The sequence below is a fragment of the Macrotis lagotis genome, chromosome 7 (assembly GCF_037893015.1).
Source record: "Macrotis lagotis isolate mMagLag1 chromosome 7, bilby.v1.9.chrom.fasta, whole genome shotgun sequence".
Taxonomy (NCBI): domain Eukaryota; kingdom Metazoa; phylum Chordata; class Mammalia; order Peramelemorphia; family Peramelidae; genus Macrotis; species Macrotis lagotis.
The window spans coordinates 41,070,266-41,086,979 of record NC_133664.1 but is presented as its reverse complement, the minus strand read 5'-3'; the positions used below and the strand labels follow the sequence as shown (position 1 = coordinate 41,086,979).

Sequence of the window (16,714 nt, the reverse complement as noted above, 5' to 3'; positions counted from 1 at the left end):
TTCATCTCTCGGTGGCCAGTCTAAGTGATAAGCTGTTCTAAATTAGTCCTCTCTAAGCAGGTCCTCAGGTGTAGGACATATATTATAGAGCCTGCTGGAGTCTAAGTCCCATTGGCAGAGTCTTTGAGAAACCAAGTCCACATCTGCTTCCAGTAAGGAATAGGAGGAAGACTCTCATTTCATATCTATAAATTGTTTGCTTAGGACACTGGCAAGATAATCTGTATTTTTATGACTATCATTCCTTAACCATAATTGCTTAATTGTACAGCAATCAGTCATCCCCAAAGAGCAGTGAGTTGGAAATCTATCTTGAGGATGAAAGGAGAGAGTTGGTGTTCTGGGATAGACTCTTCTGAGGCAGATAATGCGACAAAGTTGTTAGAAAACAAGGAGATACAGAGATGAAGTAATAATAGCTACCATTTCAATAGCACTTTAAGGGGCTCATTTGATCCTCATGACAATCCCCATTTTACAGATGGGAAAATCAAAGATGAGAGGGGCTAAATGATTTGTCCAGTCACATAGCTGCCTTCCAAGACTAGCACCCTTAACTAATGGGTCACTTACATGCTTTAAAATTTACCTCTTTTTTTTTCTCAGTAAGGATACTGAAGGAGGGATGCATGATCAGAGGTGCCATTTTGGAGAATTACCCAGCATTTCTTTGTAACAAGACAAGTATTAGGAATGTTAAAAAAAAATGAAACTTTTTTTTTAAAACAAAGGACATTTTCTTCTTCCTCCAGATTCTCACAAGTGAGAGGGTTGGCCCCTGGGGTCCCTTCTAGCTCTCGACCTATGGTCTTATGAAAAACAGAAGGACCTTGAAGATTTCTGTGGGTTTCTGCTTAGGAAACAGAGTCTTAAGCCCCGGTCACTGTTGTTTCCACACTGGAATAAGCGACTACCTGTTTCCTTCTTTATCCAGAAGGCAGTGATAGGACACGATGTCTTTCTCCAGTTGTAACTTGCCAGACAACAGATGCTCCCGGTCTTTTTGCTGCTGCTCGATTTCTCTTTGGATTTCCCCAAGCTCTGCTTCTAGCTTGGCAATAACAGAGCCCAGGTTCTGGAGCTCGATGTCATGCCAATGTTTGGCATCATGCAAGGAACTCTCCAGACCTCTTTTCTAGGAAAAGAGAAGATTTGGAAACAATAGGGGAAGTGGCCTCCCAGAGCGAGGGAGATAACTCATCCCAGTAAATCCTTCATCGTAAGATGATGATCTGGAATACTGCCAGACCAATTATCTGCCACACTTCTGGTAGTGCTATGGCTTATTCTCCATGGACTAATATAATAACTGAGATTTTTATTGTATTTTTAAAATTTTGCAAAGCACTTTACACACAATTGTCTCATGGGAGCCTTGTAGCAACTGATCCTGTGAGGTGGATAGGGCAGTATCATTACAGTGATCCCTTCCCAATTGAGGTTTCAATATATTGAGGATTGGCCTAAGGAATTAAATGGAAATTCTGGAGAGTTTTGTGGAAGCCTCAGACAACAGACAAAAACCAACAGACAATACAGAAAAAGCTTAGAAACTCCAAAATACATTATATATATATATATATATATATATATATATATAGTATTGCATGTTATCAATTTTATCTTCTAATATCATAATAATTCAGGCTTTTTCTCTGAATGAAGGGAGGGCTAAGAAATTTTATGTGAATTTTCCAGATCTGGGGGTGTCAAGGTAGGTAGAAATTAAGGGACTTTGCTCAGGGAGCTAGTAAATGTCTAAGGTATGATTTGAATTGAGGTCTTCCCGACTCCAAGGACAGCCCTCCCTTCACTAGACCACTAGCTCCCTAGGATGTAATAGGTATTTAATAAATGCTTAGGCAAACAACAAGCACTTATAAAGTACTGCCAGTCTTTGTGTTAAGCTCTAGGGATCCAAAGAAAGGCAAAAAAAAAATCAGCAAAAAGCAATAAAATGAGATTTTGCTTTCTAGGGAAAATGAATTGAAATGTTTAGTGTTAGCTGTCTGGGAACAACAGTGCGTAGCTGCCACTCAGCAAAGGCAGGCGTAGCATCTTAGTTCCAGCTTCTCCAGGAGCCAGTGAATGTAGACAGTAGAGCAGATCCTGGGTAATGTTGCAGAGGCAAGAGGAAGCTAACAGGACAGGACTTGGGATGGAGCTTTTTTACAGAACTCTATCCATAACAGGAGCTAGAAACCAATCCCTTCAATGTGGGTGGTGGAATTAGGCCACCCTGAACTTGAGAAACATGTTCTGATCTCCCTCCCCTCAACTTTTTGTTTTTTAAAACATTTGTTAACCTGTGGGTGGTCATTGACATTGGATTTATGTATGTGTGTGGGAGAAACTTGGTATTAGTGTCAGCCTTCAACCTAAGGATCTTCTTATTTCCTCAGTTTACCCCCTTAACAAGCCCTGGAATGTTTGCTTTTATTATCTTGTACCACCTACAAGGGGGAAATCTTGAGAACTATGACATAAGGGCATCTCATTGGCCTAAAAGACCTGGGCTCTAGTGTTGGCTCAGTTTTTCACTCCCTGTGTGAGTTTGAACAAGTCACTTTATTTTTCTTGGCCAATGAGACAATTGGGTTTTGTGACCCTTTTTGGTACCAAATCCATGATGGCAGGCCTCTCCAACCTCCCTCCCTCAGAGACCAGAATCAACATGCCGATTCCCTCCTCCAAATTGGAATCCACTTCTCCTGTGGCATAATTTCTACCTGGAAGGTTAATAGAAGCTCTGTCATGGGTAGAGGAACATAGGATAATAGAATTTTAGAATCGTAAGGGGTCTCAGATTAACTAATATAAACTTTTCATTTTATAGATGATGAAACAGAAAGGGGAAAGACTCAAGGAAATGTTTTGAGTCACATAGGTATTTACAGAGATCAGAATAATGAAAGGATCCTAGATCATAATTTAAGAGATGAAAGGGTCCTTAGAGGCCATTTATGTTCAAATCCCCCATTTTGCTGATCCAGACACAAAGTGACTTGATCTACCTGAGCCTCAGTTTCCTTATTTGTAAAATGATGAGGTTGGATCAAATGGGGTTCTAAGATCCTTTGCAATCCTAAATCTAGGAGCCTATGAATGCAAATATTTATTTCTTCCCTAGGAGCAAAAATCTGGGTGTTAAAAAGGATCTTGTTGAACTGTTAAACCTTCTCCCTCTTCTCCTTGCCTCTTTTTTTTCTCTGTCTTAAAAGGGAACCTCTGTGGTTTCTGGCCTTGTGCTACATTCCTGATCTGAGTTGACTAAGCATGCAACTTTGGAGGCCTCCAACATCATTATTAGGACAAGGCTGCCAATATAAACATGGCTGTGTTAGCACAGAGAGTCTAGAGCCTTCTATGTTATGTGGGCAATTCTGACTGCTGTTCAAATTGAGCCCTCCTGGGGCTTCAGTGTGTCCACATCAGTAATAGAAATATTAAATATGATGACTCTAAACTTGTGGTTCTTAACCAGTCCCCCCCCACCCCCGCTTTCCTCTTTTGGAGACAACTGGGGTTAAGTGACTTGCCCAGATCACATAACTAGTAAGTGGCTGGAGTTGGATTAGAACTCAGGTCCTCCTGACTTCTATCAAGACCAGGGTTCTATCCATTATGCCACCTCTCTGCCTCCTCTTATCCAGTCTTTTTTTTATTTTTTAGGTTTTTGCAAGGCAAACGGGGGTAAGTGGCTTGCCCAAGGCCACACAGCTAGGTAATTATTAAGTGTCTGAGACCAGATTTGAACCCAGGTACTCCTGACTCCAGGGCCGGTGCTTTATCAACTACCCCACCTAGCCGCCCCTCTTATCCAGTCTTAATTAAAATTTCTGAGTTAGAAGTCAAAGAAGGGCCCAAATAATTGACAATAGGACCAAGGCTATCTGAATAAAAAAAAGAAACAAGATGTGTCAAAGTGAGTGTCTTAGACTTACAGTTAAGAGATCTGGATTCAAATCCTGCCTCAGACAATTGCTAACTCTTTAATAAGAAGTAAATTGGGGTGGCTAGGTGGCACAGTGGATAGAGCACTGGCCCTGGAGTCAGGAGTACCTGAGTTCAAATCCAGCCTCAGACACTTAACAATGACCTAGCCGTGTGCCATGTGGCCTTGGCCAAGCCACTTAACCCCATTGCCTTGAAAAATCTAAAAAAAAAGAAAAAAAGTAAATTGCTTAACAGTTCTGAGACCTCTAATTTATAAAATACATTTTAGAATAATATTTCTCCTCCCTCACAAGGTGATTGTGAGGAAAGTACCTTGCAAAGACTAAAATGTTATAGAAACGGGAGGGATTTCTAGAAAACCTCAGTCCTTAAAGATTTTTTTCCTTCTTTTTAAGATCCTAATCCTTAGGAGCCTGTTACTCTGATGCTTTATCCCTAAGCTTTGGGGGGAGGTTTCTTTCCCCAACAGCTGAGCAGCTGAACCTGTGTTAACAGCTGTTTTCTATTAGGTAGTAAGAACAAGCGATGTGAGGGTAATTGTAGCTGCCTAGTGACCTAGAGCTACCACAATTAATCAACAAGCATCATTACCTATTGAGCTAGGCATTAGGCCAAATACTGGAGTTACAAATACAAAAGTGAGATCGTCCTGGCCCCCTAAGGAAACTTCCATTTGAATAGATGGAGTGGTGGTCAGCTTGTCTGCCATATCCTTTTCAGTGGCAATAATGCTGAATTGATTATTCCTCCCCGAGCATGGGTGGGGAGAAGGGGAACAGGACCTATGCTGCAGTAGGTTGGATGGCAAGATGCCCACAATGTCTAGGCCTTGGTGTCCTTATGGATGCCAGCAAGGACCGAAGCCAGCTTCATCTGGATGGCTAAGGAAAGGCAGTTAATTTACTGTCTTGACAAAATTCTTAAGTCTACCTTATAGTTCAAAATCTCATTTCCCATCCAGGAGAACTGACTTAGGTTTCACATATCTTGTGGCCATTGAGGGAACTTTCTGGATTAGAGCTTAGCTCTAACAGTGGCTGACACATATTAAACAACCCCCAAAACCTCCTTAAATGAGCAATATCGATGACCATGTTTTTCCTTTATTCTTGGAGAAGACCATGACATCAGATTAGTATTACCATGATATCCATTGGATTCGAGTGAGGGGATGTTGTTCTAAGTCACCAGCCTCACTTTCTCCTCCAGAGCCATCTGGCTCCAGGGGTCAGATATGGATCAGGATGACTGGAGCTGGCCCTGGATGCGAGGCAGTCAGGGTGAAGTGACTTGCCCAAAGTCACACAGCTAGTGTCTGAGGCCACCTTTGAACTCAGGTTCTCCTGACTCCAAGGTCACTGCTCTATCCACTGCCCCACTTAGTTACCCTCAATAAATGCAGGAATAAATAAGGCAAGATGGCATGATAGGATATAACAATAGTTTTTTTTTGATTCTAACAAAACAGGAAAACTGTTTTTCTTTATTATATTGAAAGTCAGAAGACATAAAAACTCTCAAAAGATTTGATTTCTTATCTCAGTATTTCCCCTTTCTCATTGGAAAAAAGATGTCTCCACTTTTTTCTTTTATTCTTTGACATTGTCAATAACTTATTTTCCCCTCTTATGCTAGCCCCTTCCCCTTTTGTTCTCGTTTGACCCCCCCCACTGGAATATCCCATTCATATTCTAGTGTCACCCTATTATCTCCAGGAACACATAGGCCTTTGAAGCCCTTCATAACTGGTCCCTTCCCACCCTATTCCAGAGGGCACACCAGGCTCTCCCCTCCTCATCTTCACTTCCTAGATTCCTTCAAGACTCAGTGCAAGTTCCTCCTTCTACAACCTTCTTGCTGTTCCCCCCAAACTGCTACTGTTTTCTCTTGGGGATGCCTTCCACTGGCTTTTATGTCTTGTATGGACATAGTGGTTGGTGTATTGTCTCCTTCTCTGGTCTATTTTATGGAGAACTATCACAGGGCAAGCACTCACAAGGGGGGTCAGATGAAGCGATGCTGGGACACCCTGAAGGTCTCTCTGAAGAACATTAGAATTGATTATTCAGCATGGGAGACCCTGGCACAGGACCACCCAATATGGCGTGCCCTCATTGGTGAGGGTGCTGCGCTTTAGGAAGAAGGCAGAATTGAGGCAGTTCAAAGGAAACATGAGATACGTAAGATTAGAGTACCCACAGCACAAGTTCACATGGACTATTTGTGCCTGACCTGTGGTAGAACATTCCAAACTTAAACCGATCTGATCAGCCACCATTGGACGCACTGTTACTTGTGTCTAACATAGTGATGTCGTTTTGGTCTTCTTTAATAGTGAAGGACAAGAAACAGCCAACCAACCAATTTCCATTGAGCTCTTGGAGGTGAGGAAGGATGTTTTTGTTTCTCTTTTTATCCCCAACAGTGAGCATAGTTCCTGGCCTAAGGTCACTTAAAGGTAACTACTTGCTGAATGAATGATTTACCACGTGGGTTATCTACATGGGATACCACATTTTAGGAAATACCTAGACAAGATGGAGTATTTTCAGAAAGGGATGTCCAAGATGGGGAGAAGGCTGTGGTCTAGGCCACCAGAAAATTAGTCTAAGGAAATGTGGGTGTGTAGCCTGGAGAAAGGAAGACTTTGGGAGTATACAATGGCTGGCACCAAGTATTTGAAGGGCTGCCGTGAGCTGTATTCTGTTTGGCCCAACAAAGAAAAATTAGAACCATCAACAAGTCATCAAAAATGATTAAATACTTACTACATCCCAGGATGCTCAGTAGGTGAAAGTTACCGAGAAGCAGATTTGTACTTGAGGTAAGGATAGACTTCCTAACGATAAGAACTGGTTGGTTATTGTCTTCGTTCTTGAAGAGGACAAAAATGACATCACTCTTGGTACAGTGTTTTTAACAGTGGCTGATCAGCCCAGTAGGAGCTTGGAAGGCTCTACAACAGGTCAGGCCCAAGTATCCCAAAGGGAATGGGCAACTTTGGGAAGTAGTGAATTTTCCCTCCCTTGAGATCTTGAAGCAAAGATTAGGGACCAGCTTGGGAGGCAATGCCTTTCAGGCAAGAATTGAACTAGGTAACTCTGGGGTTCTGTCCACGGGGCCATGCTGTGGGGAACAGCCCCTATTGAGATAAACATCAAATGAAAAGGACTGCTGTTCATTTAGAGTTTCTAGCAAATATAGATGGTCAGAAGGCGTTCTCAGCAGAAGTGGCATTGGAGGCAAATCATGTGGGTATGGGTCCTAAAAGAAGAGAAGGAGTGGCATTGGCAGTATTGCCAATTCTTTACTTGTGTCTAAAATGCTAAGGGTGCTAAAATACCTAGAGCTAAGGAGCTCCCAAACGGTATAGATCTGAGGATTATTTTAGTGGGACTAAAACTCCCTTGGATCACCTATTCCAACTACGGCAGTCTCCTTTTCTGATAAATAGAAATAATACCATCTTAATTATTTCATATTATATATTAATATTTTAACTAGGTCAAATGATATATATAATCAATCCTCAGAGGACTGATAGAAAGAAAGCCCTCTGTAATCCTTCAAGGACTTGGCTGCTATTACTATCATTGTCATTTCCACCAGTAAAATAAGTCAAAAACTAAGACAATTCTCTCACTAGAATAGAGGCTCAGAGTAGTGCCATTTTTGATGAAAGGGCAGGCTAGAGATGTCTATTTGTAATATTGCAATAGAAGGGACACTCAAGCTTAGTTCTAGGAGTTCTGGGTTCAAATTCTGAGGTGGATTGTTGTTTAGTTGTTTCACTCTTGACCGACTCTTCATGACACCATTTGAGGTTTTCTTGGCAAAGACACTGGAGTGGTTTGTCACTTCCTTCTCCAGCTCATTTTTACATTTGAGGAAACTGAGGTAAACAAGGTTAAATGACTTCTCCAAGGACTCAAAGTAAGTATCTAAGGTCAAATTTGAACTCAGGACGATGAATTTTTCTGATTTTAGGCTCTGCACTCTATCCACTATGCAACTAGTTTGAACGGCCCTGGGCAAGTCATTTAACCTTGTTTTATGTGACTTCGGCAATTCTGTGGGCAGGTGATATTCTGCATGGTGGAGGGAGCTCCCACACTGAAGATTCCTTACTGATGATGAAATCATAGCTCGTAGGATCATAGGTTAATAATAAAATTAATAATAACAGCAGGTGGCATTTATGAGTCACTTTAAGGTTTGCAAAGAGCTTTCCATTTGCTATCTCACGATTTTTTTTAAGGTTTTTTTGCAAGGAAAATGGGGTTAAGTGGCTTACCCAAGGGCACACAGCTAGGTCTTTATTAAGTGTCTGAGGTGGGATTTGAACTCAAGTACTCCTGACTCCAGGGCCCGTGCTTTATCCACTGCGCCACCTAGCAGCCCCTATCTCATGAACAATCACTCACTGTGGATATATCATGTAGGTACCTCATTATTTATATTTTGTAACTCTGTTAAATAGATGCCCTCATGATCCCTATTTTTGGAATGAGGAAGTTGAGTCTAGGAGGAAGGAAAGTGACCTCCCCAAGGTCACCAACTGGTAAGTGTCTAAGGTAGGATTTGAACTTAGGTCTTCTAAACTCCACGTCCAACACTGCTGTCTGCCTAGCTGAAACAGACCTTCGATGTCCTCTCATCTAACAATCTCCTAATTGCCTCTACTTCTGAGAACTGTGAGGATAAAATAACATTTATAAAATATTTTGCAAACCTTAAAACATTCTTTAGATACCAGCTACTAACCCAACTTCCTCACTTTACAAATGGATAACTGGAACCTATAAGGCTTAAGCGACTAAGCCCAGTAACATAGCTGATAAGTAATAGGATCAGGATTTGAATTCAGGTCACAGAATCACACAATTCGCCTATCTTTCTTTTTATTATTAAAGAAACTGAGGCCCAGATGAATTAAGTCACATACCAGGGTAGAATTTGAATCCACATGCTCTGATTCCAGATTCAGCATTTTTCCCACTAAAACACTTTGCTGATCCTTAGACACTTAGGCTAAATTAGTAACTGAGTCATTAATTCATTTCAGCTAATATATTATTTACCTGACTATGTGGTAGGCCCAGGGAATAGTTATTATGTCACTTGATTCTCACAATATTTTTTATTATCCCCGTTTTACAACTGGGGAAACCGAGTCAGGAAGTAATTAAACCACTTAAATAGAGTCATATAGCTATCAAATCTCTAAAATAGAATTTGAATTTAGGTCTCCCAGACTCCAGACTCCAGACTCTACTCACTATTTCATGTGCTGCCGCTGGTATAGAAAGGCCATGGAATCAGAGAGCCTGAATGAAAATCTCAGGCAGGCCCTCCATTTGGATTTGTTTGATTTGTTTGATTTTTGGGCCAGTCAAGTAACCTTGCTGTAACACAGTTTCCCCACCTATAAAGTGATGGACTCAGAGCTGATATCCTGTAATATCCTCTTAAGCTCTAAATCTATGATCCTGGGAATGGGAGATGCCACCCTTCAGATCCAGCCGTGGATAAATACACATGGAGCTCAGATGATATTTTGGGGGTCTACTCTTCTAGGGAAAGGTTCTAATTCTTTAGATTATTTACTTCACTAGGACTCTCTTACTTGTCTGTGGGCTTATTTTTGTCCTGAAATGGAAATTCCATGGGAAAAAAGTACCCCTCAGGTAACCAAGAGACAGCAGAAGAAGATGGAGACTGGGCAGAAGCATTTGCTGTCCAGGGGCTGCTTACCAAGGTTCTCAAGGACTCAGTTTCTGCTTGAAGACGCTGAATATCACATGCAGTGTTGTGAAACTCTGCTCTTAGGGCTTCCACCAGTTCCTCCTCTTGAGATCGAGCTGCCTTGACCATATGGGATTGCTGCTGCAGGCAAAGAGATGCCAAAGGACAAATGTTTGAACAGGGAATGGACACCATCTTCCCCATCCTCTTTCAGACCATTACCACCTCACAAGGAGGAGAAAATGAAGAGTTTTTAATTCAATTTAAATTAAAACCCTCATCTACTCTCTTTTCTTTTTTTTTTAGGCTTTTGCAAGGCAGTGGGGTTAAGTGACTTGCCCAAGGCCACACAGCTAGGTAATTATTAAGTGTCTGAGATCGGATTTGAACTCAGGTCCTCCTGACTCCAGGGCTGGTGCTCTATCCACTGCGCCACCTAGCCACCACGCCAACTAGCCACCCCACATCTACTCTCACTGAAAAGAACTAACTAAAATGTGTTGGGTTTTTTTTTAGGTTTTTGCAGGGCAAATGGGGTTAAGTGGCTTGTCCAAGGCCACACAGCTAGGTAATTATTAAGTGTCTGAGACCGGATTTGAACCCAGGTACTCCTGACTCCAGGGCCGGTGCTTTATCCACTATGCCACCTAGCCACCCCAAAATGTCTTAAGAACAAAGTGTTCTCACTCCAAATCTTTAAAAAAAAACTTGTGTATTCAATTTATCTGTTGGTTAAGAAGCATCTATTAAATATGTCATTATATTTATAATTTATATTAGTTTATGTATTCATTATATCGTTAATATGCTTTATTATGATTACTCCATGATAGGCTCTGTATTGAGAGCTGGAGATACAGATAGGTCCTGATTAGTGGGAATAATGCCTCTCCAGAAACGGTTCCATTTTTGAATTTGCATTACATATTTCCATTGGGCTGGAACCAATTACCATATTTTACATAATTATAATTTTGAATAGTGTGAATTTGAATACAAACAACCACTTCAGTGGGGTTGCTTATATTTGGACTAATTGGGACCTAGATGTACAAAAGGGAGGGTGGGGGCAAAAATTGCCTGCCCCCAAAGAATTCACATTCTTTTGGGGAAAACAAAATGTAAATAATGAGGTACCTACATGATATATGCAGAGTAGATGGAAGGTAATCTCAGAAGGGAAGGCAGTGGCAACTTGGGAAACAGGGACAGGCATACTGAAGAAGGTGAGGATTAATGAAAAGAATGATGGTAAAGTAGAATGAGCAGTAGTTTTTGGCTTCAAGGACCTGGGTTCAGATTCTGCCTCTGTCATTAACTAGTAAGTCACCTAACTTCTCACTCTGAATCCTCAATGAATTGTGGGTACAGTGGAGGGCAAATAGGTGGCATCATTGTGCTTAGAGTGCTGGGCTTGGAGTCAGGAAGACTCATTTTTCTGAGTTCAAATCCAACCTTAGACACTGTCTAGCTGTGAAACCTTGGGCAAGTCATTCACCCTGTTTGCCTCAGTTTCCTCATCTTAAAAATTAGCTTAAGAAGGAAATGAAAAACCATTCCAGTATCTTTGCCAAAACGCCCCCACCCCCAGCAACCCCTCCACAAGAACAAATAGGTTACAAAAAGTTGGACACACTGAACACAACAATGAAAACCATATGCTACAATAGAAAGAGTGGTGGATTGATAGTCAGAGGACCTGGATTCAAATTCTGCCTCTGCCTTGATCCATCTGTGATTTTTTTTTTTTTTTGGCAATTCACTTCTCTTCCAGATCTAAATCTATTTTTAAAAATATGTTTCCTTTCAACTCCACATATCCTGGTTTCTACCCATACTGCCATGAGTGGGTGGGGAGGATTTGAGGCCAGATCATTTTATCAGTAAGTATTTTTAAGCACCCACTACATGCAAAACTCTAAAGATACAAATAGAAAGCTATTTGCCCTTGTGGAGTTTAGAGTCTTCAAGATCCAGATAAGAATCACTGAAGGTGCCTGAATTAGAAGCTTAGATTTATTCTTCTGGAAGGGCTACCTGCTGAAATAATGAACTCACCCAAATCTAAGTCACTATTATAAAGGCAAGGCCCATAATTTCCATCCTTGGTTACTTATTATTAATTATAATTTTGTGTTTTCTTATGTACATGTTGTAAGGAGAATAAAAACTCCTTGAGGGCAGGGACTGTTTCATCTTGTTTTTGTAAGTCCCACACCTAGCACAGTGCCTGGGGTAGAAAAGATACTTAATCAATATTTTGTTGTTGGGTTGATTGATGGTATGTGCAGAGGTAGACACTAGCAGATAAAGCTGGCTGGGTAAATAACCATGGGAATAATTACTGGGCAAACTTTTTTTTTTTTTTTGCAAGGCAATGGGGTTAAAGTGGCTTGTCCAAGGCCACACAGCTAGGTCATTATTAAGTGTCTGAGGTCGGATTTGAACTCAGGGCCTCCTGACTCCAGGGCCGGTGCTCCATCCACTGTGCCACCTAGCCACCCCTACTGGGCAAATTTTTAAAGGAGGAAACAATCTGTTACAATTTCCTTCCGCACTATTGAAAAATTTTCCATGAGACTGATTTCCTCCAGCAGATTCCAAATCATTATGTATAAATTCTACAAGTGTATTTAGGTATATATCTCATAAAGATATTTGTTCTAGGATACTGAGTGTTTATTACATGTAACTATTGATAAATTGAATGTTTAGATGATCTAGCAGGCACTTGATACATTTTTTTTAGGTTTTTGCAAAGAAATGGAGTTAAGTGACTTGCCCGAGGCCACACAGCTAGGTCATTATTAAGTGTCTGAGACCGGATTTGAACTCAGGTCCTCCTGACTCCAGGGCCGGTGCTCTATCCACTGCACCACCTGGCCACCCCCACTTGATACATTCTTGATGATCCTTTTGGTTTTCAGTCTGGTTTACTATGGACAGAATGGCTTAATAATAAACATATGAATGAACCTTGGATTTCCAAGATCTGGACACAAGTTCTAAAGCTCTGGTTGCTAGATCTGAAGTCAGATGATTTGGGGTTGAATCACTGTTCTCACTACCTATGAGTCTTTGGAGAAATTTTTTTATCTTGGGCTTCAGTTTCCACATCTGTGCAATGGAAGGATATACTCCAAAGTCCTTCCAGCTCTAAATGATTAATTAAGAATAATGATTTTGTGCTTGGTAAAGCCATTCCCCCTCCATTCCCCCACTCTGCCCCCCTCCCCAGGTTTTCTAACTCTAAATTCGGTGATCTTTCTACTCTACTGGTCTCAGACACTTACTAGCTACATGACCTTGGCAAATCACTTAATCCTGATTGTCTGGTATCCAGGGCCATCTCCAGTCATCCTGATTCCATATCTGACCACTGAATTCAGATGACTCCAAAGGGAAAAGTGAGACTGGTGATTTGGCACTCAACTTCCTCCCCACCCCCCTCCATTAAAATCCAATTTGCTTGATGTCATGATCTTCTTTAAGAACAAAGGACAAACATTCATTCATTCATTTATTCATTTCTTTCTTTCTTTCTTTCTTTCTTTCTTTCTTTCTTTCTTTCTTTCTTTCTTTCTTTCTTTCTTTCAGGCTTTGCAAGGCAATGGGGCTAAGCAACTTGCCCAAAATCACCAATTAGGCAATTATTAAGTGTCTGAGGTTGAATTTGAACTCAGGTTCTCTTGACTCCACTTCGCCCTCTAGCAGCCTCAAACATATTTTTAGGAAAAAAATTCTTCCTGCCTATAAATGTCACTTTGAATAATTCACTATCACCTTAGAGAATGTATGCTTTATGATGGTGTTTTTTTGCCTTGATGGGGAGGACAGGTAACAGCGCATTTACACTTTTCTTCTTAGGGTCCCATATAACCAGTGACATACACTGACAAACTGTTGGGTCATTTTAGTTCTCTCTGACTCTTTTCGACCTCATTTGGGGTTTTCCTGGCAAAGCTACCAGAGTGGTTTGTCATTTCCTTCTCCAATTCATTTTACAGATGAGTAAACCGAAGCAAATGGGGTTAAGTGACTTGCCCAGTTCTCACAACTAGTAAGAATCTGAGGCCAGATTTTAATTCAGGAAGATGAGTCTTTTTGACTCCAGGCCCAATATTCTGGCCACTGTACAATCTAGCTGACCATATATTGAAGCTAGTTGAATTTAATTGGCTCACAAAGGGAGAAACTCAGTCCAACCCTGACTCATTAGCAAGCTGTTCCACTGACCTAGGATGCTTTTCAGCCATATGCTTTGAAGAATCTTTATGTCTTTAAGGCTTTATGTCTCCACATTATCATCATACAGTTTTAATGTTAATATTCTTTCCCCTAGCATCTTCCAATTTCTACATGTGTTGTGCTCAGACAAGATCCAAGTCGTAAGATGGGGAGACTAAATTTCTTATTGTTATAGTGTATACTTTGTATAATGAGATACAGCTAAGTGGGTCCCAAGGCTTTCTAAACAGCAAGGAAGTTTGGCTCTTCTAGAAGCAGGAGGGGAACAGCCTATTTTTTAACTTTCCATCTGTGTTTTCCAGGCAAGGGAAATGTTGACATTTTGTAATGTCATCAGAGATTACTGACTTTTTAATCACTTGATTGCATTTGCATGATATTGTGCATGCAAGATGGAAAGCATAACTTTAAATAAGTCAGAAGGAATTTGAAGGATGTATCTGAAAAGCATCAGAGAAATGTGGCAAAAAAAGTACTCTTCAAATTGATTTTACTGCTCCTAAAGAGTTTTTTGGGGGTACTGATGGTGGTGGTCATGGAAGTCACAAAGAAAGAAATGCTACCTCCTTTAACAAGTGAGAAAGATTGTTTTTGGGGGTTTTTTTTTGCAAGGCAATGGGGTTAAATGACTTACCCAAGGACATAGCTAGGTGATTATTAAATTTCTGAGGTTGGATTTGAACACAAATGTCCTGACTCCAGGGCTGGTGTGGGTGCTCTATCTACTGCATCACCTAGCTGCCCCAGTGGGGAGGTTTATGACAGGGAAGGTAGGCAACAAGTATATACACCATTCCCCAGCTCTCTTAGAAAGTAGGGACTGGGGCAGCTAGGGGGTATAGTGGATAGAGCACTGGTCCTGGAGTCAGAAGGACCTGTGTTCAAATCTGACCTCAGACACTTAATAATTACCCAGCTGTGTGACCTTGGGCAAGTCACTTAACCCTTTTGCCTTAAATAAATAAAAAAAAATTAGAAAGTGGGGGTTGTGTGATCAGGAGATGTAAATGAAAATTCTGTCTTTGTTTAGGAAAATCATCATCTCTGTTCCATAATCAGGGGCTAGGGAACAGAGATATACAGACACTAGGTCTCCCTGTCTTGACAGGCATAGGAAATTATTGGCCAAAGAAACCCACTCCATCAATGCAGGTGGAATTATCTCAACAATTTGGAGTTTTATGGGATTATCTTGAGAACTCAGAGGTTAAGTGACTTGCCCAAAGTTATGCTTCCAAGGCTATTGAGGAGGGACTTGAACTGAGGGGACTTCCTGACTTTGAGGCCAGTTCTCCATCGGTTGCACCATACTGGTCCAACCTTGGCTGCCAATCCTTCAACTCAGTTCAACAAGTATTTATAAAGTTCCCATTCTGTGAAGGGCATTGCCCTAGACACTAGGGATATGAAGATATCATCTTTTTTGCTTTTGTTATTTTGCAAGGCAATGGGGTTAAGTGACTTGCCCAAGGTCACACAGCTAAGTAAGTGTTAATGTCTGGGACCAGATTTGGATTCAGGTCCTCCTGACTCTAGGGCTAGTGTTCTATCCACTGAGCCACCTCACTTCCCCAAGACACCATCTTATATTCCATTGACAGAAACATGTACAAAGATTGCTGCTGGGCAGTTGTTCAGTCACTCTTTATGGATCTGACAATAGGGTCAGTTTGACTGGTGCACAATATTCATGTTAGGGAATAATGTGAAATCAGTAGAGCCAGTTTGTGAAAACTATTAACCATCAACCAGAGGAGCTGTATCTGATACTGGGGTGCCATTGACTGTTGTAAATCTACCCCTGGTTGTCTTTCAGACCCTGGATAAGTTGTCCAAGTTTGAAGGGGAATTAAAATATGTACTTGGGACAAGAATAGGACAAGAACTGTGTTGGCAGGACTTCCTAACTTTGTTCTATGAGGGCTCTTCCCCCTTCCTTCCTAACCAAAGGGCCTTGGATTGGAAAGGAGAGATTAAAAAGGCCTGGTCTGTCCTTCTGCCTCACCTGAACTGAAGGCTCCCCATTTCCATGAGATACAAGTCAAGTCTAGTCTTCAAGATGGTGGAAAGGACACAGGGCCACATACCAAGAGTCCTGGTCTCTGGTTCAGGTTACCACATGACCTTGGACCAAAAACTTTATCCTTTTGGGAAATTATTTTCCTTCCTCTTAGATGATCTCATGGGACACAGATATATTTCTTTGCCTGTCTAAACCTGACCATCCTTTCTCTTTTTCCTTCCCTCTTGGGCAAGTTGCTTCAACTCAAGGGTCTCAATTTCCTCATCTGTAAAATCTGGATTAGATGCCCTCTGAGATTCCTTATAGCTCAAGGTCATTGCTCCCAATCAAGATCATCTCTTCCCCAAGGAAAGAAGTGAGATCCTCTCTGTCACCATGACTCTTCCACCTCCCCCTCGAGGATTTACACCATGGTGATAACATATAAATAAATCATCTCCTTTTCATAGGAATTTTTGACTTGGCTACCATCAGTCATGGCTATAAATCATTTTTCAAGCACCAGCTGTCAAACTAAAGTGAATAATATATTCTATGATCTTTTTTTTGCATCATAGTTTATAATCTTGACCTCTCTTAGCCAGTTCCCTCATTTAAAGAATTCAAGAATGAAAGTCTCAGCTCCATGAGAAGCAGTAGATAGTGCAGCTGACCAAGTTGGTGAGCCAGTTTCCTTCTTACATTTAAGGGAAAAATGCTAGGCTGCTATGGTTGGTCTTAAAATGAGTCCAACCCCCACCC

General features: G+C 41.1%; 1 protein-coding gene across 1 annotated transcript in view; it reads right to left on the bottom strand.

The window, feature by feature from the left end:
- Positions 1–910: 910 nt before the first annotated feature.
- Positions 911–16,714, bottom strand: part of BFSP2 (beaded filament structural protein 2) — a 62,154-nt gene continuing 46,350 nt past the window's right edge. Inside the window, exons 5-6 of the mRNA XM_074195213.1 lie at positions 9,712–9,843; positions 911–1,135 (exon numbers count right to left, since the gene is read on the bottom strand). Coding sequence (XP_074051314.1) covers positions 911–1,135; positions 9,712–9,843 — 357 coding nt within the window. The remainder of the gene's footprint in view (positions 1,136–9,711; positions 9,844–16,714) is intronic.